At 39.4% G+C, this 26,399-nt stretch overlaps 2 protein-coding genes across 2 annotated transcripts in view; one reads left to right on the top strand and one right to left on the bottom strand.

Annotated features, from left to right (window-relative positions):
- Positions 1–26,399, top strand: part of GSPT1 (G1 to S phase transition 1) — a 41,697-nt gene that overhangs the window by 7,929 nt on the left and 7,369 nt on the right. Inside the window, exons 2-11 of the mRNA XM_081089784.1 lie at positions 7,700–7,741; positions 7,859–7,900; positions 8,656–8,883; positions 10,102–10,135; positions 13,639–13,716; positions 14,818–14,998; positions 15,839–15,993; positions 16,160–16,300; positions 17,338–17,431; positions 18,539–18,619. Of these exons, the coding sequence (XP_080945910.1) occupies positions 7,700–7,741; positions 7,859–7,900; positions 8,656–8,883; positions 10,102–10,135; positions 13,639–13,716; positions 14,818–14,998; positions 15,839–15,993; positions 16,160–16,300; positions 17,338–17,431; positions 18,539–18,619 (1,076 nt within the window). The remainder of the gene's footprint in view (positions 1–7,699; positions 7,742–7,858; positions 7,901–8,655; positions 8,884–10,101; positions 10,136–13,638; positions 13,717–14,817; positions 14,999–15,838; positions 15,994–16,159; positions 16,301–17,337; positions 17,432–18,538; positions 18,620–26,399) is intronic.
- Positions 20,932–21,331, bottom strand: LOC308518188 (small nuclear ribonucleoprotein F). Its single transcript, XM_081089785.1, has one exon. The coding sequence runs from the start codon at positions 21,239–21,241 to the stop codon at positions 20,981–20,983; it is 261 nt and encodes an 86-aa protein (XP_080945911.1). The 5' UTR covers positions 21,242–21,331; the 3' UTR covers positions 20,932–20,980.

Consider the following 26,399-nt stretch of genomic DNA (forward strand, 5'->3'; position numbering starts at 1 on the left):
TGTTGTATAATTACCACTCTACTTAGCTCCAAAATATTTTTATCACCCTAAAAGGAAACTCCTACCCATTAAATAGTTAATCTCCACTTTCCCTTTTCTCCCAGCTTCCGGCAACCACCAATCTCCTTTCTGTCTTTATGGATTTACATATTCTGAATATTTATATAAATGTAATCGTACAACATGTGACCTTTTTTGTCTGGCTGGTTTATTTCTCTATGACCAAATTTTAACTAACTATTTAGAAATCCAGATTATCATCTGTATTAAACTACTGACTGTCTTCTGTTAAAATTTTTGCACTTCTTGTTTTAAAATATGTGGTAATATACCTAGTTCATTAGTAATAGCCAGTTCATTAGTCTTCCTTTATCATAAACAGTAGTATTAGTTTCTCTTTTCAATTTGGGGTATGATAGTTTTATTCAAAACTGATACACTCAGCCCAGCCGGCATAGCTCAGTGGTTGAGCGTTCACCTATGAACCACAAGGTCACAGTTGGGTCCCAGTCAGATTCCCAGGTTGCAGGCTCTATCCATAGAGTGGTATGTGCAGGAGGCAGCTGATCAATTTTTCTCATCATTGATGTTTCTATCTCTCGCTCCCTCTCCATTCCTCTCTGAAATCAATAAAAATATATTAAAAAACAAAAAAACCTGCCACACTCAGATAACTTTTCCACTTAATTAGAATGGTTCCTGTTTTGAATATTTGATAAGGGTGTGTTTCTGAACATAGAGATACCACTGGAAATATGAAACCATAATTTCATTCCTCAGGAGATTTACTAACTTCTCTTTCACTAGCAGATACGAACTATGCAGGATCTGATAGGTTAATCTCTAATTAGAGTGGTCATCTGTTTGCTAACTGTGAACAATGATTTTGGGCTTAGTAGAATTCTACACCCCTGCTCATTTAGTAGTCAGTAAAATCTGGATGTCATATGCATTATGAATAAGACCAGAGTAGAATTAATAAGAGAAGGTTGCTCGTACATTTGTGAATACTGGGTACAACTATATTGAGAAGGTTACATTTAAAAAACATTTTGCTATATCTGTTATTTTTCTGGCTCATTGTTCCAAAACATCAGTTGGCAAATGTTGCTAAGGTTTATAAATGTGATCCATCATCTGAATACATGGAAAGCTTTTTTCCAACATAACGAAACTGGTCAACTTCTTACTTTTGAGCCCTTTAATACCGTCATTACCTGTAATTAAACATTTCTTTTCTTTTTTCAATCCTCACCCAAGGATATTTTTCCATTGAGTTTTAGAGAGAAGGAAAGACAGAGAGGAATATTGATGTGGGAGAAACACATCGACTAGTTGCCTCCTGCATGCACCTCAACCAGGGGCCCTAGGCTGGGAGGAGCCTCCAACTGAGGCACATGCCCTTGACCAGAATCCCTTATGTCTGCAGGCCGAAAGCTCTATCCACTGAGCCAGACTGGCTAGGCCAGTGGTTGGCAAACTCATTAGTCAACACAGCCAAATATCAACAGCACGACGATGAAATTTCTTTTGAGAGCCAAATTTTTTAAACTTAAACTATATAGGTAGGTACATTGTTATTAACTTAATTAGGGTACTCCTAAGGCTTAGGAAGAGCCACACTCAAGGGGCCAAAGAGCCGCCTGTGGTTCAAGAGCCGCAGTTTGCTGACCACGGGGCTAGGGTTTATTTTCTTTTCCATTACAGTTCACATTCAGTATTATTTTGTATTAGTTTCAGTATATTAAGCATTTTCATTGCTTGTGATACTTGACTCTCTGCCTCTGTGAGCTTTACAAACTTAAACATTATAAATGTAGGATGTTTTGGAAAATAAAAGGGAACAGATTTTTGTATTATGCTACATTATGCAGCCATGTGGAGGTGGTCTCATGACTGATGTCACTGTTCTAAGAAGTACTTTACAGCTTTATGTATGTAAAGTATAAATACTGTATTTTTGGAAATCTAAGAGTTGGTTCTAGAACTAGGTGGTCAGTGTATGTACTTTTCATTTTGAAAAGCTCACTTACAGTTTGGGGGCTATCTTATTAGGTGAGGAGGGGGAGCCCACTATAACAGTTGTCTCAATCTTTTTCCTGTTTTAAAATACTTGTACATCATAACTTAGTTTACTTTAAAAATATATATATTTTATTGATTTTTTTTACAGAGAGGAAGGGAGAGGGCTAGAGAGTTAGAAACATTGATGAGAGAGAAACATCCATCAGCTGAAACACTCCCCACTGGGGATGTGCCCGCAACCAAGGTACATGCCCTTGAGTGGAATCGAACCTGGGACCCTTGAGTCCGCAGGCTGACACTCCATCCACTGAGCCAAACCAGTTAGGGCTTAGTTTACTTTTATTGACTGGTTTTCAACAGAGGTTGTTTGAGGAAAGGCACTTGTATAACTTGTAAAAGCCCAGTTGAGTCTGTTATGTCTGTATGTTAGATGGTGGTGATTATAGTATTTCATAGGGTTTTTGAGGGAATTTAAATGAGAGAGCAAACAGCACAAAAAAGTTCAATAAAGCCCTGGCTGGTTTTGCTCAGTGGTTAGAGCAGGGGGGGTGGGCAAACTTTTTGACTTGAGGGCCACAACGGGTTCTTAAACTGGACCGGAGGGCCGGAACAAAAGCATGGATGGAGTGTTTGTGTGAACTAATATAAATTCAAAGTAAACATCATTACATAAAAGGGTATGGTCTTTTTTTTTTTTTTTTTTTTTTTTTTTTTTTTTTTTTTTAGTTTTATTCATTTCAAACAGGCCGGATCCGGCCCGCGTGCCGTAGTTTGCCCATGGCTGGGTTAGAGTGTCAGCCTGTGAATCAAAGGGTCGAAGGTTCGATTCCTGGTCAAAGGCACATACCTGGGTTGCAGGTTCGATCCCTACCCTGGTTGGTGTGCATGAGGAAGAAAACCAATCGATGTTTCTATCTGACGTCAATGTTTGTCTCTATCACTATCTCTTTCTCCCCTCTACTCTCTCTAAAAATCAATGGAAAAAAATATCCTTGGGTGAGGATTAACAAAACAAAACAAAAAACCCAAAATATTAATTAATATAAGTTAATATTTGACAAAGGAGGCAAGAGCATACAATGGAGTAAAGATAGTCTCTTCAATAAATGGTGTTGGGAAAATTGGACAGGTACATGCAAAAAAAATGAAACTAGACTACCAACTTACACCATACCCAAGAATAAACTCAAAAATACTTAAATGTAAGTTGTGAAACCATAAAAATCCTAGAGGAAACCATAGACAGCAAAATTTCAGACTTCTCTTGGAACAGTATTTTTGCTGATATATCTCCTAGGGTAAAGGAAACAAAGGAGAAAATAAATAAATAGGACTATATCAAAATAAGCTGCTGCACAGCAAAAGAAACCATCAACAAAATGAAAATGAGCCCGCTCCATGGGAAAACATATTTGCCAATGATACATCTGATAAGAGGTTAATATCCAAAGTATATAAGGAACTCATTCCACTTAAAAAAAGGAAGACAATCCAATTAAAAAATGGGCAAAGGATCTAAATACACACTTCTCCAAAGTGCACATACAGAAGACCAATAGACATGAAAAAATGCTCAAAGTCACTAATCATCCAAGAGATGCAAATTAAAATAACAATGAGGTATCACCTCATACCTGCCATAATGGCTGTCATCAAAAAATCAATAAATGACAAGTGTTGGCAAGGATGTGGAGAAAAGGGAACCCTAGTATACTGCTGGTGGGAATGCAGACTGGTTTAGCCATTATGGAAAACAGTATGAAGTATCCTTAAAAAAATTAAATATGGAACTGCCATTTGACCCAGTGATCCCATATCTAGGAATATACCCTAAGAAACCCGAAACACCAATCAGAAAGAATGTATGTACCCCTATGTTCATACCAGCACAATTTGCAATAGCCAGGATCTGGACATAGCCCAAGTGCCTATCAGTAGATGAATGGATAAAAAAAGCTATGGTACATTTATACCATCGAATACTATGCAGCAGTAAAAAAGAAGTATCTCACCCTTTGAGACAGCATGGAAGGACCTAGAGAGTATCATGCTAAGTGAGAGCAGTCAGAGAAAGACAAGTATCACATGATCTCACTCATATGTGGAATCTAATGAACAAAGTAAACTGGATCCAGAGACATGGAGACATGGAACCGACTGGAATCTCATAGAGAAGGCAGGGAAGGGTGGGTGGGTGGGGAGATATTACTTAACCCATGGACACAGACAAATAGTGTGGTGAAAGCCTGGGGTCGGGGACAGAAGCGGACTAGAAGGGGTTAATGGGGAGAAAAGTGGACAACAAATGTAATACTTGCAACAATAAAGATAAATAAGTAAATTAAAAAAAAACACACATTAGTTGGAGTTAGTGTTACCCCCACATCCAGCATTGTATCGATTTGTGAGAGCTTGGTATCCCTGTGTGGCCATAATAGATACTCAGTATATGCTGACAAAATTTAGTTGATACTCAGTACACGTTAGGGTATGAAGACTGTCATTTGTTGAATATCTGATAGGTGCCAGAAGTTATTTCTCACTAAACAAAGGTTTGGTTTTGTTTCTTCATTTAATCCGTTCAATAATCCTGTCAGGTGGATGGCACGTAATTTCCATAATTACAATGAAATAATTGCATCTTACAACTTGTTAGTGACAAGCCATGATTTAAAGTCAGGAGTCAGCTCAGTTCTAGCCTCTTTTACTACTACATGCTACCTCTTCCATCTCTAGGGTGGCATATGAACTTTATTCACTTAGCATTGCCTGGCTTCATCTCAAAACTGAATATTTTTTCCTTACCCACAAACTTTGCTTTGAAATAGGAAAATGAAAAAAGGTTAATCTCTATTAAGTCTGAAGTACAATTCCTGTTCCCTTCTAAATCTAGTTGAAATGATTTCTGCTCCCACCCCCCCATTTCTGTAACATAGGTTGGGGGGGGGGGGTCATCTTAAACCTTTCACTCGTTCTTCCTAATCCTGTTAGATGTTCCATCCATTATCTGTGCACTTAACCCCATCTCTAGTTTTATTGCTCAGTTAACATAATGGCATGCTTTCTTGTAGTAGTGATGCTGGTCTTTCTGCTTGTAGTGTCTTTCCCTCTCTATTTCTTCTATATACTACCACAGAATGATCTTCCTAAGTGATACTCGATATGTCATTTCTATCAGAAAGCCTTGATTGCCCTTTACCTTTCAGGGGCAGGAAATTGCTTTCTTCAACACTTGTTATTAAAGGTTCGGTCCAATACCTTTTCTTGACTCTTATAGGTGTTAATACTTTCAGGCAGTTGTTTTATTTTATTAATTTTTATTATAATTTATTGTGATATTGGCTAATAAAATTATATAGGTTTCAGGGGTACAAGTCTATAATACATCATCTGTATATTGTATTGTGTTCACCACCCCAAGTCAAGATTCTTTCCATCACCATTTAACCTCCCTTTTACCTTCTACCTAGCCCCTCTCCCCCGGCAGTGACTTTAAAATGAGTTTTTGCTGGTTATGAATTAATTATTTTTTTTAAGTAAATATATTTTTATTGATTTCAGAGAGGGAGGGAGAAAGATAGAAACATCAATGATGAGAGAGAATCATCGATCAGCTGCCTCCTGTACCTCCCCACACTGGGGATTGAGCCTGTAACCCGGGCAAGTGCCCTGACTGGAAATTGAACCGTGACCTCCTGGTTCATAAGTCTATGCTCAACCACTGAGCCACACCAGCCAGACTAATTATTCTTTACTGGAGGCCTGATGCACAAAATTTGGGCAAGAGTAGGCCTTCCCTCCCCGGCTGCTGGCACCGGCTTCCCTCTGGCACTGGGAACCCAGGCTTCCCTCGCAGCCCTGGCTTTGTCTGGAAGGACGTCCGCATATTACGCTTTTATTATTATACTAGAGGCCCAGTGCACAAAAATTTGTGCACTCGGGGGGAAGGGGGTTCCCTCAGCCCGGCCTGTGCCCTCTCGCAGTCTGGGACCCCTCGGGAGATAACGACCTGCTGGCTTAGGCCTGCTCCCGGGTGGCAGAGGGCAGGCCTAATCCCTAGGTGCAGCCCCTGGTCGGGCTCAGAGCAGGGCCGATTGGGAAGTTGGGGCGCCACCCCCTGTCATGCACAGAGCAGGGCCGATCAGGGGGTTGGGGTGCCGCACCCTGTCACACACAGAGCCGCAGGGCAATCAGGGTTGGGGAGCTCCCCCCTATCAGGCACAGAGCAGGGCTGATCAGGGGGTTGGGGAGCCTTCCCCTGTCACGAACAGAGCAGGGTGGATAGGGAGGTTGTGGCCCCGCCCCCTGTCACACACAGAACCGCAGGGCGATCAGGGGGTTTGGGCACTGCCCCCTGTCACGCTGATCCTGGTGCCGGGAGGCATATTACCCTTTTACTATATAGGGTAGAGGCCTGGTGCACAGGTGGGTGCCGGCTGGTTTGCCCTGAAGGGTGTCCTGGATCAGGGTGGGGGTCCCCACTGGGGTGCCTGGCTAGTCTGGGTGAGGGGCTGAGGGCTATTTTCAGGCTGGGGGTGACTGAAGCTCCCAACTGCTCCTTTTTTTTCTTTTTTTTTAAAATTCTGGACTAGCTTTAGCTTTGAGGCTTGGCTCCAGCTCTTAGGCCTCCGCTGCTGAAAGTAGGTTTCTGGCCTTTGCTTACAGTGTTGCGATCCTGCTGGCTGAAGCCCAGGACTAAAGCAGGTTTCTATATTTGTTACATAGTTGCTTAGGGTTGCAGCTCAGAGGCCTGCAACGGCAGGCGGGGAACGTTGGAGTCCTCCGTCACTGAAGCAAGCAAGCCTCATGTTCAGTTTAAGCTGCCTGGCTGCCGGCCGCCATCTTGGCTGGCAGTTAATTTGCATATCGCCCTGACTGGCCAATGGGAAGGGTAGCGGTTGTACGCCAATTACCATGTTTCTCTTTTATTAGATAGGATATTACTTTGTGTGTAGGATTTATGTGACTTCAAATTCTTTGATGTCTTTTTGTATTTTGCAGATTCTTTAAAGCAGGGGTACTTTCATATTAGAGTATCATTTAGGTTTATCAGATATAAAAAATAAATTTAAGCATAGTTGGGGAACAGTATATATCTCTTCTAGTGATGTCATAGGTAGATTTGTGGTGTGGAAATAGGATTGTGCTTTACCTTAGAATTTTAACATAGGGCAACACTGGCATCATTGTAATTGCCTTTCTGAGATGTTGTAAAGGCCTATATATTGTTGGAGGATTTTATCTGAAGTACTTTATTTTATTATTATCAAATTTATTTGAGTATCTTGATGATAATGTGATTATAGAATCTTAAAAAGGGCTAATCATAGCCTTCTTAGTCTAGAGCTACTAAGGGAATTTAGAGAAGTAATGTGTATTTGTTGAGAAAAATTTTATAAATTTGATCTGTGCTGGGCTACAGATTGCTTTTATAATATCTGTGAAGGAAAAGTTTATGAAGCAAAATAAGAGAATAAGCATGCTTCTATGAATATATTTTAGTAACTTATTTTTTTAAAGTAGGTTAAACAGAGACTTCTAATTGGAATACCTGAGTTAGTCATTGATCTGAATTATTGAGATTTTGTTGTGTTTTGAACTTTTGTTTTTAAAAATGTAAGTAAAATGGATATATAGGTCTTAATTTTAAATAGAACTTATTTCTATTGAACAGCACCTGTGGAACCTTCTCAAGAGGAACAGTCGTTGTGTGAAGGTAATTTTCTATGATGTGACACTTACACTATTTGATTTGAGAAAACAAATTGTGTAATGGTGTGTAAAGCTAGATATTGCTTTGTAAATATATATTATATCTCAATTTCTTGTCTAGGTTCAAATTCAGCTGTTAGCATGGAACTTTCAGAACCTGTTGGTAAGAAAATTTCTGACCATATTAATACAGTAATAAGAAACTCTTTCACTCTCAAGATTTAAGGTGCAAATGTAAGTGTTATGATTATTATAATGCCTTCATTTAAAACTGACATTGAGTCTTTGCTATGAAGATTTAGAAAGCAGAACTAATTAGACATTAATACTGCTGTGACAAATTTAGTGTTGCAAATACAAAAGAATTGAATGCAGGAATGTTAAAGTCGGTTTAAATAGTTGTATCTGTTCCATTTAGTTGGTGAAAATTTTTCTTCCCTTTTGTAACTTACTACTCTTAAGGGTTTCATATTCCCAAGGTGATTAATAAACTTGAAGCCAAAGTTATTACTGGCAGAGGAAAAAGAAAAGATCTTCTAAATTCTTTCACACTTTCCTATGTTCTGATTTTAAAATTTCTCTTTTTCTACTGTCAGGACATCTTAACACTGGAATAACAGGGCTGTTAAGAATGTTAAGATCTCCTGCTTACATGTTGTTTGTCCTAATGAAAATGAAGCTTTGGTAAAATAGCAACTCTCATAGTATCTGAGTCAAGTTGTGATGCCAGCAGTGTGGCCAGCTTGAAAGCTATTATCCACTTCTGTTGTGAAAGATTTTCTTGCTTATATATCACTAGACATTAGGAAATGGAGCTAAATATGCCAAGTTCCATTTATTGAAAGCACCTATGCTTTAAAGTACCTGTATATGTTACAAATCTTTTTTAGAATACTAAATTAAAATGCCTTCTTTCAGTAGAAAATGGAGAGACAGAAATGTCCCCAGAAGAATCATGGGAGCACAAAGAAGAAATAAGTGAAGCAGAGCCAGGGGGTGGTTCCTTAGGAGATGGAAAACCCCCAGAAGAAAATGCCCAAGAAATGATGGAGGAAGAAGAGGAAATACCAAAACCTAAATCTGTGGTTGCACCACCAGGTGCTCCTAAAAAAGAACATGTAAATGTAGTATTCATTGGGCATGTAGGTAAGTTACTCATAGCTATGATTGGGTACATAAAAAAGAACATCTTTTTAATAACTTGGAGATGTTTCATGAAAATGAACTGTGATTTGCTAGATTATTTAGCTGGCAGAAAGTTGTCAACAAATACTTTGTTCTCAAAGGGTGGGCAGATGAACAATTCTGTAATGGCATGGAAGCTGGGAGAAAAGCTTCAGTATATTTTTATATGTGTAAATTAGCCTTTGATGATAGCTGAGCATATTATGATATCTTAATATCCTAGGGAACTTAATTTATTAATTTTATTGTTTTAACTTTACTGTGTAGTTTAATGTTGTGGTATATGAGAATTAGTAATAGGTTGCTGATTTAGCAACCCCTTACCCCCCACCCATTTGATTTACTTAGATATTTAATCATCTAACCTATCCCCAAAATTCTGAGGAGAAAAATAATACAATTATGTGTCTCCCCCCCCCCCCCTTTATCTCTGCTTTCCCCTGAATATGATAATACACCCTTCTACTTTTTTAGTAGCAAGAACTCCTCTGAAATTTGTATAGGAACACTAATCTCTACCAAAAGTGAAAGGCAGACTACTTAAATGTAGTCTCAGCTCTTGGCTATTTTTGCTGTTCTCTAAGGCTCCCTTAGGGTTTTTTGTTTTTTCCTAAAGTAGGTTGTTGTTGTTTTTTAAAAAAACACCATATTTTTATTGATTTCAAAGGTGAAGGGAGAAAGAGAGGCAGAAACATCAATGATGAGAATCATTGATCGGCTGCCTCCTGTACACCCCATACTGGGGATTGAGCCCACAACCTGGGCATATGTTCTGACGAGGAATCAAACTGTGACCTCCTGGTTCATAGGTACCAGTAGATGCTCAACCACTAAGCCATGCTGGCAGGGCTACCCTTACGTAATTTATATTCATTTGCTGCCTGGCTCTTAGCTGAAGGTCAGGGAATACTCTGTTTAAAAATTCTTTCTTTTGTTCTTTATCAGTAAAGTAGTTCTAAATCATTTTCAAGCTGTTAGGGGGACTTAGTAGCTCCTTTTTCCAAGGGAGAAGGTAACTAACCAATAGATTCCTACAGTTTCTGTTGCTTTTGCACGATTTAATTATATAGTATATGCTAAACCATATCTTCATAGTTCTGTTATATGTATATACTGGTTGGCTTTTTAAAATTTTTTTTATACCTATGCTTAGCATATTGTTGATATTATTACTTTTAGATGCTGGCAAGTCAACCATTGGAGGACAAATAATGTAAGTATATTTTTTCTTATATAATAGAATTAACTCAATTGAATGAATTTTGGGAATTGTCAACTTTCATAAAATCATACAAAGGAGATTACCCCAAGTTAAGAAAACCTGTATATATAAAGAGCCAGGGGCCGTCACATCTGAAATAACCGAATGGACGACCAAACGACTGAGCAGCAAGCTGTGTGGGGTGATCAGCCCGGCCTAGGGGGGCAATGAGGGGTGACCAGGCTGGCAGGGGTCGCAGTTGGTGGCAACCAGGTTGGCAGGGGGGTGCCGTGAAGGGTGACCAAGCCGGCTGGGGGAAAGCTGGGCGACCAGGCTGCTGGTGGGGGGCGGGAGGGACAGTTAGGGGCAACCATGCCAGCAGAGGGGGGCAGATGGGGGTGACCAGCCTGGCAGAGGTGGGCAGTGAGGGGAGGCCAGGCTGGAAGAGGGGGCATTTGGGGGCAACCAGGCCGGTTGGGGGTCAGTTGTGGGTGACCAGGCCAGCAGGGGAGCAGTTGGGGGCAACCAGGCTGGCAGGGGGGCAGTTGGGGGCGATCAGGCAGTCAGGCAGATGAGCAGTTAGGAGCCAGAGGTTCTGGATTATGAAAGGGATATCCAACTGCCGGTTTAGGCCCGATCCCTAGGATCGGGCCTAAACCGGCAGTCAGACATCCCTCGAGGGGTCCCAGATTGGAGAGGGTGCAGGCTGGCCTGAGGGGGGGGGACCCCACACACACACACAAATTTTGTGCACTGGGCCTCTAGTTAATAATAAAATGACATTACCTGTAGAGAAGACTGATAGTAAGGAGTAATTTTTGCAATGTGATCATTAGTATTTTCTGATGGATTATAGGCCATCACTAAAATTCTTTCATGATCACTGTCAGACTCTGATGTAACATGAATTAAATATACTTCTGAAAATTACCTTTTACATTTTTTATAAAAACTAATAAAGAACCAACCCTCACTTATAGGAAATTTTACTCTTTGAATATAATTTTCTTGGAAATAATAGAAACCAGCTCTTGAACCTGGTGCATAAAGAGAACTGGCGTTTCCTCATCATCAACTCCTTAAATTTATGTGGATTTAATCAAATATAAGGTAGTCTGGCTAACATGCTAAGATAATTTTTTATTATATTATGTAAGTTATTAAGGTATGAAGACACCACGGTTGGCCTTCAGGAACATATTCTAGTATTGAAAAATCTTTTAAATTCACAGGTCCTAAATATTTAATCCTTCTTAGATTAGATCCATTTTTTAAAACTGTCATCAGAGGATCTAGATGTCATCATCTTGTCTTGTTAAGTAATCTTAATTGATAATCTTTCCAATTCTCACTTTTGAAGATTCCCCAACAGACTCTAAAACAAGGATCCTCTTCTAAGGCTCTACAGATAATAGTGTTGGGCCCATTTGATGATTTTTTAGAAGAATGTATATTTTTTGGTTATGGGCTGTAATTTTCATTGGTATTTCCCTGGGATTCCATACTTAAATGGTTAGAAACATGCACTACAGATGACTGCACAGAGAACCCCATAGAGATGAAAGCTAGAACTGGAATTCCTAAGGAAGTATTTTAAAACTAGAGGCCCGGTGCACGAAATTCATGCACAAGTGGGGGGGCCCTAGGTCTGACCGGCGATCAGGGCCTATCGGGGCTGGGCTGGCTGGGGCCTGTTGGCTGGGAAAAGGGACCGGGGGAGGGACCGGGGGAGGTTGGCTGGCCATGGGAGGTTGGCTGTGGGAGTGCACTGACCACCAGGGGGCAGCTCCTGCATTGAGTGTCTGCCCCTGGTGGTCAGTGTGCATCATAGTGACTGATCAACAGGTCGTTCTGGTCATCCGGTTGTAATGGTGGCTAAGTCTTTTATATACATAGATAATCTCACTTTGATAAATAATATATTTAAAGTATTAAAGTATATTAGTAAGACTTAATTGCCTGGGCAACACTGTTGGAATCATTTTATATAGCATTTACATTTGCTTTTTAAAAGAAACTTTTATTGCTTTGGCCAGTGTGGCTCAGTTGGGTGTCATCCCGTGCAGCAAAAGAGATTGCTGGTTTGATTTCTGGTCAGGTCACATGCCTGGGTTGTGGGCTGGATTCCTGGTAGTGTGCATGCAAGAGGCAACCGATGTTGAGCTCTCACCTAGATGTTTCTTTCTCTTCTCCCTTCCTCTCTCTCTCAAAGTCAATAAACTATTCTAAAATAAATAATAAATAAATATAATAAACTTTTATTCTGAATTAATTTTAGACTTTACAGAAAGGTTGTAAAAAAAAAGTACATACTTTCCATATATTTTTCACTTAGCCTACCCTAATGGAAACATCTTACATAACTGTAGTATAATCATTAAAACTAAAAAGCTAAGATTGCTATAATACTATTAATTAGTATGTGTTTGATTGATGTGTTTGAATTTCACCAGTTTTTGCAGTAATATTTTTCTGTTTTAGAATTCCATTTTGTGTTTGTTTTGTCTCCTTTAACTTGCAATATTTCCTCAGTCTTGTCTTTCACCACCTTCATCATTTGAAGATTGCTATTCAGTTATTTTATAGGATACTAGAGGCCCGGTGCAGGAAATTCATGCACTCGCGGGAGGGGGGCGTCCCTCAGCCTGGCCTGCGCCCTCTCGCAGTCTGGGAGCCCTCAGGGGATGTCCAACGTGGGCCTAAGCCATGAGTTGGACATCCTTAGTGCTGCTGTGGAGGCTGGAGAGGCTCCTGCCACAGCCACTGCGCTCGCCAACTGTGAGCCTGGCTCAGGGCTTCTGGCTGAGCAGCGCTCCCCCTGTGGGAGTGCACTGACCACCAGGGGGCAGCTCCTCCGTTGAGCGTCTGCCCCCTGGTGGTCAGTGCATGCCATAGCAACCGATCATTCTGCCGTTCAGTTGATTTGCATGTTAGCCATTTATTATATAGGACTAGGGGCCTGATGCTTGAAATTCTTGCAAGAAAAGGCCTTCCTTCCCCCAGCTGCTGGCACCGGCTTCCCTCCCGCACCTGGGACCCAAACTTCCCTTGCAGCCACGGCTTCGTCAGGAAGGTCGTCTGGTCTAATTAGCATATTATTCTTTTACTATTATAGATTCTTCAATTGGGGTTAACTGACGTTTTTTACAATCACACTGAGGTTAGGCATTTTGGGCAAGAATATCATCAAAGACACGTTGTACTCTTAGGGCATCCAATTGGGGTAAAAGATATCAATATTCAGTATGTTTTATTTATTACTGGTGATATTTGCTAAAAATTACTTGGTTAAGGTGTTACCAGGATTCTCTACCATAAAGTTATGATTTTTCCCCTTTATTTTGTGGGAGATCATTTGAGACTATGCAAATAACTTTTCTACTGAAAGTTTCCTGATTCAAGCATCCACCAGAGGTACCTTTACTTCATTATATTTAGAATTGAAATTCTTTTTGAAGTGATTTAAAGTTTTCCTAATTTCATTGAGTAATTTGTGTTTCTTTAAATGTTTTCAGGTATTTGACTGGAATGGTTGACAAAAGGACACTTGAGAAATATGAAAGAGAAGCTAAAGAGAAAAACAGAGAAACTTGGTATACTAAACTTTTATGTTACTATAAATTACTTTTAAGGAAATGCTGCCCACTTAATGCTTTTGTAGTCTACTGAAATGGTGCCATAACAAAGGAAGTTTCTTTCCCCTCGTACTACATAGTCTAGATCATTTCCCGATGACTTCAAAACTTGCACAGAGAAAGTTTGGAAACATCCAAACATCCAATAATAAAAGGCTTATTGAATATATTCTAATTGGGCCATTTAATTGGGCCATTATCTAACCACTATAAAATTGCATTTAAAGGATTTATAGTAACCAGGAATAGAATATGTTACAGTGGAATTTGGGAAGAAAGCAGGAAACATCATAGTACTTAGGACACGATCATTAACTATGTAAATAAACAATGGAAAGAAAAATAATTGAAGGAATTATTGACAATGATTCCATTGAGTGGTAAGAGAAAAGGTCAACTTTTTTCAGTTTTCTAACCTTAACTTATGTTTTAAAAGTTAACAAGCTTATCTGAATGGGGCATTGGTGTGCTTTATGTTGTTATATTGCTCTGTAAAGGGAAAATCTTAATGAGTATATACTATGAAATACAGATGATTAGGTAATCTAAATTAATGCCTTCTATTATGGATGATTTGAACTTAAATAAGTAATTTTTACACGGCAAATAATATTGAAATAATTTTAGCAAGTAACTATTGCTCCCAAGTGGCAGGTTAATGGCCTTCACGTTAAAAAGACATCCTTAGACAGCCATTATTCATATTATATTTTGTGACAGATGATTATAAAAATGAAATATAGAGGAACTTATTAACTCATGGTGATATTAGCATTGGTACTTAAAGTAGTCTTTCTGTGTATGTTTCAGCTGTTTCATAAATAATGTTTGCTTCTAGAATAAATGGTTGACTGGATATATGTAAAATTTCCAAGTGTTTGAACCACATTAACATAAGTTTTACTCTCTTAATTTTCATTTCTGTCTAGTTGTGTTACTGGTTTAAATGTATGATGGACATAAAGCTAGATGTCATCAATTACACCTTTAATGGTAGAAGAATATCTTAGAAATTTTCATGTTCTTATCAGTATTATTCTTATTTTAAAATTATTTCAGGTACTTGTCTTGGGCCTTAGACACAAATCAGGAAGAACGAGACAAGGGTAAAACAGTAGAAGTGGGTCGTGCCTATTTTGAAACAGAAAAGAAGCATTTCACAATTCTAGATGCCCCTGGCCACAAGAGTTTTGTCCCAAATATGATTGGTGGTGCTTCTCAAGCTGATTTGGCTGTACTGGTAAGAAAGACATTTCTAATTCACCTTAATATTTGTTAGCAACCCCACTTAAATTTTTTAAAAAAATATATTTTTATTGATTTCAGAGAGGAAGAGAGAGGGAGGGGAAGAGAGATAGAAACATCAATGATGAGAGAGAATCATTGATTGGCTGCCTCTTGCTCGCTCCACACTGGGGATCAAGCCACAACCCAGGCATGTGCCCTGACCGGGAATTGAACCTTGGACCCTTCAGTCCACAGGCCGACGCTCTATCCACTGAACCACGCCAGTCGGGCCCCACTTAAATTTTTAAATATTTGAGTTTATCTGTAAAAGCTGGAATTTAGGTTATGGTGAACTATAATATACACAGTCACAATTTTCACTTTTGTCTTACTGATCTGTGCAAGAAGTCTTTATAATTTAGTTTACCTATGAAAATATGTTTCAACTTTCCTCTGCCATTGCTATTATCTATTATGTGTCAGTACTCAGTGTCCACTAAATGCCAAGCCTACAAATTAGGTAGTGAGTATGAATATGAAATGATCTATTTTTTTGAGGCCTTCCATCATTTTGCAATTTTTTTAAATCACTGTTCCAGCACTAAATCATATACATGTTTAATTTGTAACATATACAGAGGCATACTAGAATTTGGAAAATTGTGGATCGGAAGAAACATACTTAAATCTTAAATCACTTAGACATTTTGATATTTGAAAGCATGTATATTATGACTAATTTTCTTCTATATTCTTGCAGAAAGCTTCTGATAAAACCGAAAGGGAAGACATTTTATTGCTAGAAGGGTATACCTGAATGTGTAAGAATAAACTATTTGATTTCTTGGAATAGGTAATCTCTGCCAGGAAAGGAGAGTTTGAAACTGGATTTGAAAAAGGAGGACAGACAAGAGAACATGCAATGTTGGCAAAGACAGCAGGTGTAAAACACTTAATTGTGCTCATTAATAAGATGGATGATCCCACAGTGAATTGGAGCAATGAGAGGTAAGCTTACATATCTTACTGGTTTTTTATAGACATGTTAGTAAAATAAAGGATGTTTTTGTTATTTTATGTTTTTCCCCTGTGGTTTTTCTAAACTTCATTTTTAAAAATTAAACTAGAGTTCAGTTGCTTTATATTATAATTGGATTACTTATAAATGTTATAGATATGAAGAATGTAAAGAGAAACTAGTGCCATTTTTGAAAAAAGTTGGCTTCAATCCCAAAAAGGATATTCACTTTATGCCCTGCTCAGGACTGACTGGAGCAAATCTTAAAGAGCAATCAGATTTCTGTCCTTGGTACATGTAAGTAATTCTTTTTTTCCTTTAAAAGAGTTTATGTCTTAATAAGTAATTTAAGAAAATAATGAATGTAACTTTGGCTTTAAAAATACCAGGAACTTGGCCCATTTTTAACTGGGTTGTCTTTTTGTGATTGAGTTGTAAGACTTCTTTGTGCATTGGGTACCCCAAGTCTCTTAACAAATACATGATGTGCAAATGTTTTCTCCCATTCTGTGGGAGATCTTTTCACCTTCTTGATGGCGTCCTTTGAAGCATAACAGGTTTTAATTTTTATTAAATCTAGGTTATTTTTTCTTTTGCCAATTGTACATTTGGTATCATACATAGGAAAACTGCCTAATCCAGTTAGGAAGAGTTAGAACCCTATTATTGACATTTAGGTGTGCATTTCACTTTAGGCTACTTTTTTTATAAGGTGAACTCTTGATTATTATATAGCTTTGTAAGTTTTCAAATTGGGAAGGGTGAGTCTTTGAATTTTGTTATTTCCCCAAGATTGTTTGGTTATCTGGGTTCCTTGAATTTCCATATAAAATTGGGATCAGCTTGACAGTTTCTGCAAAAAAGGCAGCTGGGATTTCAACAGGATTGAATTGAATCTGTAGATCAGTTTGGAGAACATTGCCGTCTTAACAGTATTTTATGTGTCCTATAAAGTATAGCTTTAAAGGGGAAATTATTTTATAGAATTTTCATTTCAGAGCTGGAAAAGTCCATAAAAATTAAGTAAAAGAGTGCAGTCATTTATTACAACATGTGGGCTATTTGCTATAAAATATTTTTCTAAATCTCAGGTGTTAATGGGGAGGTTTTTCATATTATATTCAGCTATTTTCATATTATATTCAGCTATTTTATTTTTAATTTTCTGAGGAATAAATGAAATGAATTAAATAATGAATTGGATTAATGAGATGAGTACATGGGTAGAATGAAAACATGATTATAACCATTTTTTTGTATAAAGATACAGTCATGTAACTTAATATTTTGATATTTATGTTGACTCTCTTTAATGGATATTGTTATATTCTCAGTGGATTACCATTTATTCCATATCTGGATAATTTGCCAAACTTCAATAGATCAGTTGATGGACCAATCAGGCTGCCAATTGTGGATAAATACAAGGTACCCAAAATGTTCAAGAAATTGGGTTTTATGGGAGGTGAAATAGTTGTTTTAAATTATGAAAAAACTTTAATAACAACATAGATGTCTCTTTTAATGGCTGCATATTATTTTGTGGTATAGACCATAATTTATTCAACCAACTTAAATTATTTCATCTGTTTCCCAATAAGCCAATAATCTTTTAGAGAGAAACTCATACAAGTGAAATTGCTAGACTCAAAAGGATTTGCACATTAAAGTTTATGCATATTGGCAAATAACCTTTCAGAATACTGTGCTAATTTATATTGCCAGCAGCAGTATATGAGTGCTAGTTTTACCACAACCTCACCTAACTGGATGTTCTACTTAAAAAAAAAAAGCATCATTATTTTTACTGCAATATCAGTGTAATGTTTTGCCCCTCCTCAAATACTTTATTCTTAAATCCTCACCTAAGGACTTGCTTTCATTGATTTTTAGAGAGAGGAAAAGGGAAGGGGAAGAAGGATGGAGGGGGAGGGAGGGAGGGGGGGAGAGAGGGAAGGAGGGAGGGAGGGAGGGAGAGAGAAAAAGAAATATCATTGTGAGAGTGAAATATTTATCAGTTGCCTCCTGCAGGTGCCCTGATGGGGGGTCGAACCTGAAACCTGGGTATGTGCCCTGGCCAGGAATTGAGCTTTTGACTTTTGTGTACAGGACTATGCTCCAACCCACTGAGCCACTTTGGCTAGGGCTCCATACTAGATTTCTTGAACAAGTATTGCTTTTCTAATTTTATAGATAAAGAAACAGGCTCAGAGATTGCAAGAACCTGAATTTGAACAAATAATTCAGATCTTCAAACAAAATTCTGTGCCCTCTCCTGTACCATGCTTTCTTTTTAGATCTTAGGCATATTTATTTATTGAATTATAGTTGTTCACATGCTTATGAGCTAGGTATTATAGATTATTTGTTATCTATCCTGTATTTAAGATTAATTCTAAGTATTATACCACTTGTTCTAATGATTTTGATTTTTATTTTATGAGTAAGCCCTGCAAGATTTCACATGGGGTTGTTGAACTGTTGTAGAGTGGTAATAAATATCTGAAACTTTTTTTTAATTTTAAATTTCAACAGGATATGGGCACTGTGGTCCTGGGAAAGCTGGAATCAGGATCTATTAGTAAAGGCCAGCAGCTTGTGATGATGCCAAACAAGGTAAGAATTAATAATGTCCTTTCCCATTTAGCTTTTCTCTTGAAAATTTTAGCAGGAAGCCAGGACTTTTCAAAAGGTTAGGGATTTCCATGAAAATAAACTTAACTTTTAAAATCCAGGATTACATTTATTAATGTCAGGTATAAAACTTAAGAAAAAAATATGTGGCATTATTCACTGACAAATGGGGAGAGGCCAGTGTTAGCACAGTGGTAGAGCTAAAAGCTGTACCAAGAGAACTTCAGCTCTTTTCTTTTACAAGATGGAAGAGATCTGGAGTGATTAAGTGACTTGCTTCCATTAATACACTGGATTAGTAAGTGAGCCAAGGGTGGAAACTCAGGTTTAGTCACAATACAGTTAGCTTTCTTTCTCTTTTTGTATGTGGTTACATTGGATACTATAACATAATATGTTTAAGCTATGTTCCTAATTTTAAGAGTAAACTGTTTGTCTTTATCATAAACTAGAGGCCCAGTGCATGAAATTCGTGCATGGGTTGGGTGCCTAGTGGCTGCCGGCTGCCAGCTGGGGCCTTCCTTTGTTTCGCGCCACCCCTGGTGGTCAGCGTACATCATAGCAAGCAAGCGATCGAACTCCCGAGGGGACACTTTGCATATTGGGCTTTTATATATATAGGTAGTTGTCTTGACTCTTTCCTACTTACTGTGATTTCTTCATCATTGGAGAGGGTTTTATTAAAACATGCAATATTTCTATGAATTATTCCTCTCTGTTATTTGTGACTGCTCACTTAGTGATATTTATAGATGACATGTTACTAAGAAAGTTACCTGTTTTCCAGAGAGGGCTTCTCTTAAAACTCTAAAAATGTTGTTTAATGTAGGGAAACAGATCTGAATCATCAGAGATTTTGTTAGATTTAAATGAGAATTTTTTTTACCATGCTCAATTCCAGGCACAGTGAATTAGAAAAGATGTCTGTTGTCAATGTAGTGTTTAAGTATAATTGACACCTTACAAATTATACTCTGGGGGTTTCTTGATGCCTTAGGCATTGGGGATTAGCATATTCCACCATAGTATTTTTATTCTAAAGTGTTTCTGCATTAAAGCCTACTTTTTCTGCAACTTGAAAGTCAGTGACTACTGAATGAAAATAATAGTTGATTTGAATTTGTGTAGAGTAGTCATTAGAAATATAGTTGATCATGGGAGATGGAAGTGGGATTGGTGTTTGCCAGGGGTTGGGGACAGGAGAATGGGGAGTGACTGCTTAATGGGTACAGTGTTTCCTTTTGGAGTGATGAAAAGTTTTGGAACTAGATAGTGTTTATGATTGTAGGGCATTGTGTGAATATATTAGATGCCACTGAATTGTACAGTGTAAAATGATTTAAAAAGACAAATGTTATGTGGTGAGTATTTCACCACCACAGAAAGAAAAGTACAATTCACTGTAGGCATGGGCCTTAATATAGTAGTTATAGACCAGGGGGGGGGAGTGTCCGGCCTGCGAGCTTTAGTCTGGCCCTGCCAAGGCATTAGGGGCAAGTTAATTAAATGTTTGACCAAATACAGCAGGCTAATTTTTAAGTTGATAATTTTGTATGGCCCGCAAATGATGTTATAAATATTCAAATGGCCTTTGGCAGTAAAAAGGTTCCCCACCCCTGTTATAGACAGAGTGGCTTTTCTCTGTGGAAGCTGTCACTTTATACTAATTACTTACTGGGCAGGTGTAGCATATCTTACAGTTGGTTAAGTAAGCCTTGAAAACTCAGTTCACTTTTGTCTTCAATCTCTGTGGAACAGTTAAATATTTAAAAGATACAGATGTCATACTGCTTTACATTTGAAAATTAATGGGTAGGCAACCTATGGATTGGGAGAAAATAATTGCATATCCTAAATCTGGTAAGAGGTTAATATGCAGAATATATAAAGAACTTCTACAACTCAACACAAAAAACAAACCACCTGACTAAAAACACAAGCAAAGAGCTTAAATTTACATTTCTCCAAAGATGTACAAATAGCCAATGAGTACATGAAAAATGATCAATATCATTAATCATTAGGTAAATGCAAATCAAAATCACAATCAGAAAATATTTCACACCCATCTGTATGGCCACTATAAAAAACAAACCAGAAAATAGCCGTGGCCAGGTAGCTCAGTTGGATGGAGGGTCACCCTATACACCAAAAGGATGTAGATTCAATCCCTGGTCAGGTTGGGTATGGGAGGCAACTGATGTCTCTTTCCCTTTCCTTTCCTCTCTCTCAAAATAAAACATATCCTTGGGTGGGAATTTTAAAAATCCTTTTTTTTTTTCAAGTTGAACAAATTTTTATTGTCTAGAAATATATATAAAAAGAAATTTCCCACAAAAGATGCTATTCTCTCATTTCTCCATCTTCTTCCTCTTCTTCAACACCCCTGATATAAAGGACATTATTACACCTTATTAAAACTTCACCCAGGTGTCCAGACAAGGCTCCATCTATGTATTCTTCTGTGTTTGCAAGCTGCATGTTCATATAGCCATCTACAGATACCAGGTAGCCTTTGTACTCCATTCCCCACTTAAGTTTCACCATTACTGGCTTTCCTGTTAATCCGTTGAGGAAAGGTTTGGGATTGAGGGGCAAACTCATCGCGACGATGAGCAAATGCTCTAGGCTATTCGCCGCCAACCCAGCTCTTGTCCGTCCCTGGTGCCTGAAGCGCCTACCCCAGCTGGGACCGCGAGAGCAAAAATCCTTTTTTTAAAACCCAGAAAATAACAAATGTTGGCAGTGGGAAGATTGGAACCCTTGTTCACTGTTGGTGGGACTGTAAAATTGTTCAGCTGCCATGGGAAACATAATGGTGTTTCCCCCAAAAAAATTAAAAATAGAATAAAACCATATATATAATCTAGTAGTTTCACTTCTAGGTATGTAACCCCCCCCCCCTCCCAAATTAAAAACAGAGCCTCAAAGAGATATTTGTACACCCATGTTCATAACAGCATTGCTCGCAGTTGCCAAAAGGTGGAAGCAACCCAGGTGTCTGGCAGATTAACAGATAATCAAAATGTACATATGTATAAGTGGATTATTATTCAACCACAGAAAAGGAAATTCTGACATATGCTATACAATATGGATGAACCTTGAGGACGTTATGCTAACTGAAATAAACCAGTCACAATGATTCCAGTTCTATGAGGTACCTAGAGTAGTCCTCAGATTTCATAGAAGCAAAGTAGATGGTGGTTTCCAGGGCTTGTGGGGAGGGAATAATGGGGAGTTGTTTAATGGTGTAGTTTCAGTTTTGTAAGATGAAAAATTTTCAGAACTCAAGATTGGTTGTATACAGTATGTACTTAATACTATTGGACTGACAAAATGTTCAAGGGGATACATTGTATGTTCTGTATTTTACCACAGTATTTAAAAAGTATTTAAAAATTAATGAGTAAAATTAAAAATTGATCATTTTTTCATTTGCTATTTACAAAATTGTTCTAATGTACAGATTGATATTTAGACCTTTTTTAGATTGCTGGTTTGTTAACTTCTGGTTCTTAAGGAGTCTATGGAAGCCTATGCTTCTAATGCCTGCATTACTTCTACTTCCTATGCTGGGCTGTAGCAGTAAAGTGAAGCAAAAGAAGTGTTGTTGGAGGATAAAAAACTATCTGTGTGATGGAATTTCTGAATATTGCTTTGATATTTAAAAATTGGCTTTGAGTTTGTATGCAAAAAAGTTTGAGTTAACTGAATCTGCAAGTTTAGTGCAATGTGGCTTTTCCCCCACTTCAGTGCAGTAATCTGAATGCTCATTTCTGATAATTTGAGATACCAAAAGGATATTGTATAAACTCCAGCTCATGTGTTATTAGGAATGTGGACTCAAAACATTTAAAATCATACCCTATCTAATAAAAGACAAAGATGCTAATTGACCGTACCTTCGCTACTCCCATCAGCCAATCAGAGTGATATGCAAATTAACTGCCAACAAAGATGTGGCTAATTTGCATACTGCAGGTAGGGCGGGCCAGCGCGAGCTGCCAGCCAGGACCCCCGTTTGCCACCTAAGCCCCACTGCCAGCCGGGACCCCATGTGCGGCCCTGGGCGGTGGGACACCCCCCCCCCCCTTCCCCATGTGCAGCCCTGGGCAGTGCAATGGCCTGAGGAAGCCCTATTCTTGTAGGAATCTTGCTGCAACAGGCCGCTAGTACTGTATAATAGGTAAACACATTGCAGGCTTGTCTCCAAAACTTGTTGAACTGATAAGACAGAGTATCACACCTCAGTCAAGACAAGGGGCATCTATGAAGACAGTTGTAGATACCCTTTACTTAAAAATGTTAACCACTTACCCCTATCAAATTGCTTAAATATAGCCTAAACTCACTCCTTGCACAGCTACTACATGTTGAATCTCTAGAGAATATGGAAATGTTTAGTTATCTTTAATACCTTTCATAAACTAAGAGATGTTGTTGGTTTCAATCTTAATTTTTGAGTAATTACGGTGAACAGTAATGATTCCTTGGGGGGAGTATAAAAGAAAGGCTTCCCAGAGGGGATAGAGCATCGGTTCTCAACCTGTGGGTCGAACGACCCTTTGACAGGGGTCACCTAAGACCATCAGAAAACACGTATATAATTACACTGGGGGCCCAGTGCACAAATTTGTGCACCTTGAAAGGAACTGTGGGCTGTGAGGCTGTGGTGGGCACAGGGGTGGGTCTTGGCCCATCCTTCATGCCCCTGCTGGCCCCTCCTGCGTGGCCCCTGGTCCCCTCTCTGCTGGCAGCCCCACTCCCATTGCTGCCAATTCCATGCACTGACAGTGCCGACCCTGCTTGCACCCACTCATGGTGCAGAGCAATTGGGGCCAGCATCAGCAGTGGGTGCGAGCGAGGCTGGCGCCATCAGCGGGTGTGAGCAGTGACTGCTGCTCTGATCGCCCCTCAGGAGCAGGGGGAGGTGGAGAAGCCCTGAGGGGTGATCGGGCCGGCGCCGCCATTTGCACCCACTGACAGCGCTGAGCAATTGGGGCTGGCGCCAGGTGCCAGCAGTGGGTGCGAGTGGTGGCTCCAGTGCCGGCAGTGGGTGAAGTGCAGGGCAGGACTGTTGTGCACGGGAGCAAAGAATTTTTAGTAACCACCAGAGGCTCGCCCTGATGACAGTGATTGGCACCCCGCCTTGGACTGGCACTCCCACTCACCTTCTTTACCATCTGGCCATGAACGACGCCCACTATGTCCTGCACTTGCCCCCTGGTGGTCAGTACACATCATAGCGACCTGTTGTTCATTTGTTCTGCTGTTCAGTCTATTTGCTTATTAGCCTTTTATTATATAGGATATTGTTTTTGTGATTAATCACTATACTTTAATTATGTTCAATTTGTAACAATGAAATTGGGGGTCACCACAACATGAGGAACTGTATTAAAGGGTCGCAGCATTAAGAAGGTTGAGAACCACTGGGATAGAGTGTGCCTGCTCTGTTTTTAAACTTTGAGATTACCAAGTGGATTAAGTTAATCTTACACTAGCTCCATTGTGTTTAGCCATACAAGGCCATAAGGGATTGTTATGTTGAGTTATTAGGACAAAAAAATAGTGAACAATAGTTTGTACATGGTAGAACTGCTAAGATCTACCCCTTTATCCTGCTGTTACTACAAAGAGCTTAGCTAACAAATATGGCTCTATTTCACTTAAGATGAATTTCAGTAGAACAGGTATCATTAAGATATAAGCGACCTTTTGGGAAAGAATATCATGCAGAAGAGGGGTAAAGGTACTAGAGCTTAGCAAGTGACTGTAGCATTCTGGTATGGAATATATTGATCAGCATTTTTCACTGTTCATTTACTATCATGAGATAATTCATTTTGTCTTGAAGGCTATTTTACTTGGTTTTCTGGTATATATTTTTGAAAATATTTTTGTTCCCATTCTGATTTTATAAGAGAGGAAGGGAGGAGGGAGAGAGAGGGAGAGAGGGGGAGAGAGAGAAACACTGATGTGAGAGAAAAATACTGATTGGTTGCTTCCCGCCCACACCCAACCAACCTGCTACCTGGCACATGCTCTGACTGGGAATCAAACCAGTGACCTTTTGGTGCATGGGTTGATGCTCAACCAATTGAGCCACACCAACTCGGGCAGTTTTCTGGTTGATGTTTTAAAAATCTGAATTATCTCAAAGGGCACAAATGGAAATACTTGTGGGTATTACTTTTAACATTTCCCCATCTATGTATCTTTTTAAAATTTGTGCAGCTATCACCATTAATTCCAGAATACTTTATCACCCCAAAGGAAAACCTATAATCATTAGTATGCTTATTTTAAATCCTCTCCCCTTTCTCACCCTCCAAATCCTCTCCCATCTTGCAACCATCAAAATGTTATCTAAAAAGTATACTCTTGCCGAAACCGGTTTGGCTCAGTGGATGGGGCACCAGCCTGCGGACTGAAAGGTTGCAGGTTCGATTCCGGTCAAGGGCATGTACCTGGGTTGCGGGCACATCCCCAGTGGGAGATGTGCAGGAGGCAGCTGATCGATGTTTCTCTCTCATCGATGTTTCTAATTATCTCTCTCCCTTCCTCTCTGTAGAAAATCAATAAAATATTTTTTTAAAAAAAATTAATAAATAAAAAGTATACTCTTGCCCTCGCCATATTTGCTAAGTGGTTAGAGCGTTGGCCTGCCCACAAAAGGGTTGTGGGTTTGGTTCCCAGTCAAGGGCATGTACCTGGGTTGCTGGTTTGCTCTCTGGCCCTGGTCGGCGGCCCGTTTGGGAGGCAACCAATTGAGGTGTCTCTCTCACATCGGTGTTTCTCTTTCTCTCCTTATCCTCTCCCTTCCACTCTCTGAAAAGCAATGGAAAAAAATATCCTCATGTGAGGATTAAAAAAAAAAATTACTCTTCAGGTATTTGGGGATTGATAGGTAATGGAATATATGTCAGTTAAATCCTAAATTCCACAATAAAAATTATATCCATAAAATTAAAATCCATGTTTGATATATTTTTATTGTTGAGTATTACAGATGTCCTCTTCCACCCTTTTTCCCTGCCCAATCCCACCCCACCCCAGACCTTCACCATCCTACTATCTGTGTCCATGGGTAATGCATATCCTATCTAATAATAGAGAAACATGGTGATTAGCCATAACTTTGCTACCCTTCCCATTGGCTAATCAGCGGGATATGCAAATTAACTGCCAGCCAAGATGGCGGCCGGCAGCCAGGAAGCTGAAATGAACATGAGGCTTGCTTGATCCAGTGATGGAGGAAGCCAACGTTCCCTGCCTGCTGCTGCTGGGCTCTGAGCTCCGGATGCAACTATGTTGCAATTATAGAACCTAAACAAACCCCAGAAACCTGCTTTCAGCCAGCACGGCCTCAGAGCTTAGAGCGGCCAGTGATGGCAACAGAGTTTCAATTATAGAATCTAAACAAACCCAGGTACCGGCTTTCAGCCAGCAACGGCCTCAGAGCTAAAGCCGGCTCTCAGCTCCAGTGACAGCCATAGAAGGTAAATAAATCCCAGAATAAAAAAAGAAAAAAGGAGAGACTGGGAGCTTCAGCCACCCACCAGACTGAAAACAGCCCTCAGCCCCTCACCCAGACTGGCCAGGCACCCCAGTGGGGACCCCCACCCTGAAGGGGGTGGGACCAGCTGCAAACAGCCATCAGCCCGTCATCCAGGCTGGCCAGGCACCCCAGTGGGTACCTGCATATAAGTTCTTTGGTTCATCTCTTCCCACTGCCCCCCTTCCCTCTGAGATTCAT

The sequence above is a fragment of the Myotis nattereri genome (genome assembly GCF_964212035.1).
Source record: "Myotis nattereri genome assembly, chromosome: 4".
Taxonomy (NCBI): Eukaryota; Metazoa; Chordata; class Mammalia; order Chiroptera; family Vespertilionidae; genus Myotis; species Myotis nattereri.

Coding starts and splice junctions, on each gene's coding strand:
- LOC308518188 (XM_081089785.1), bottom strand. CDS start 21,241: ATGAGTTTGCCCCTCAATCCCAAACCTTTCCTCAACGGATTAACAGGA.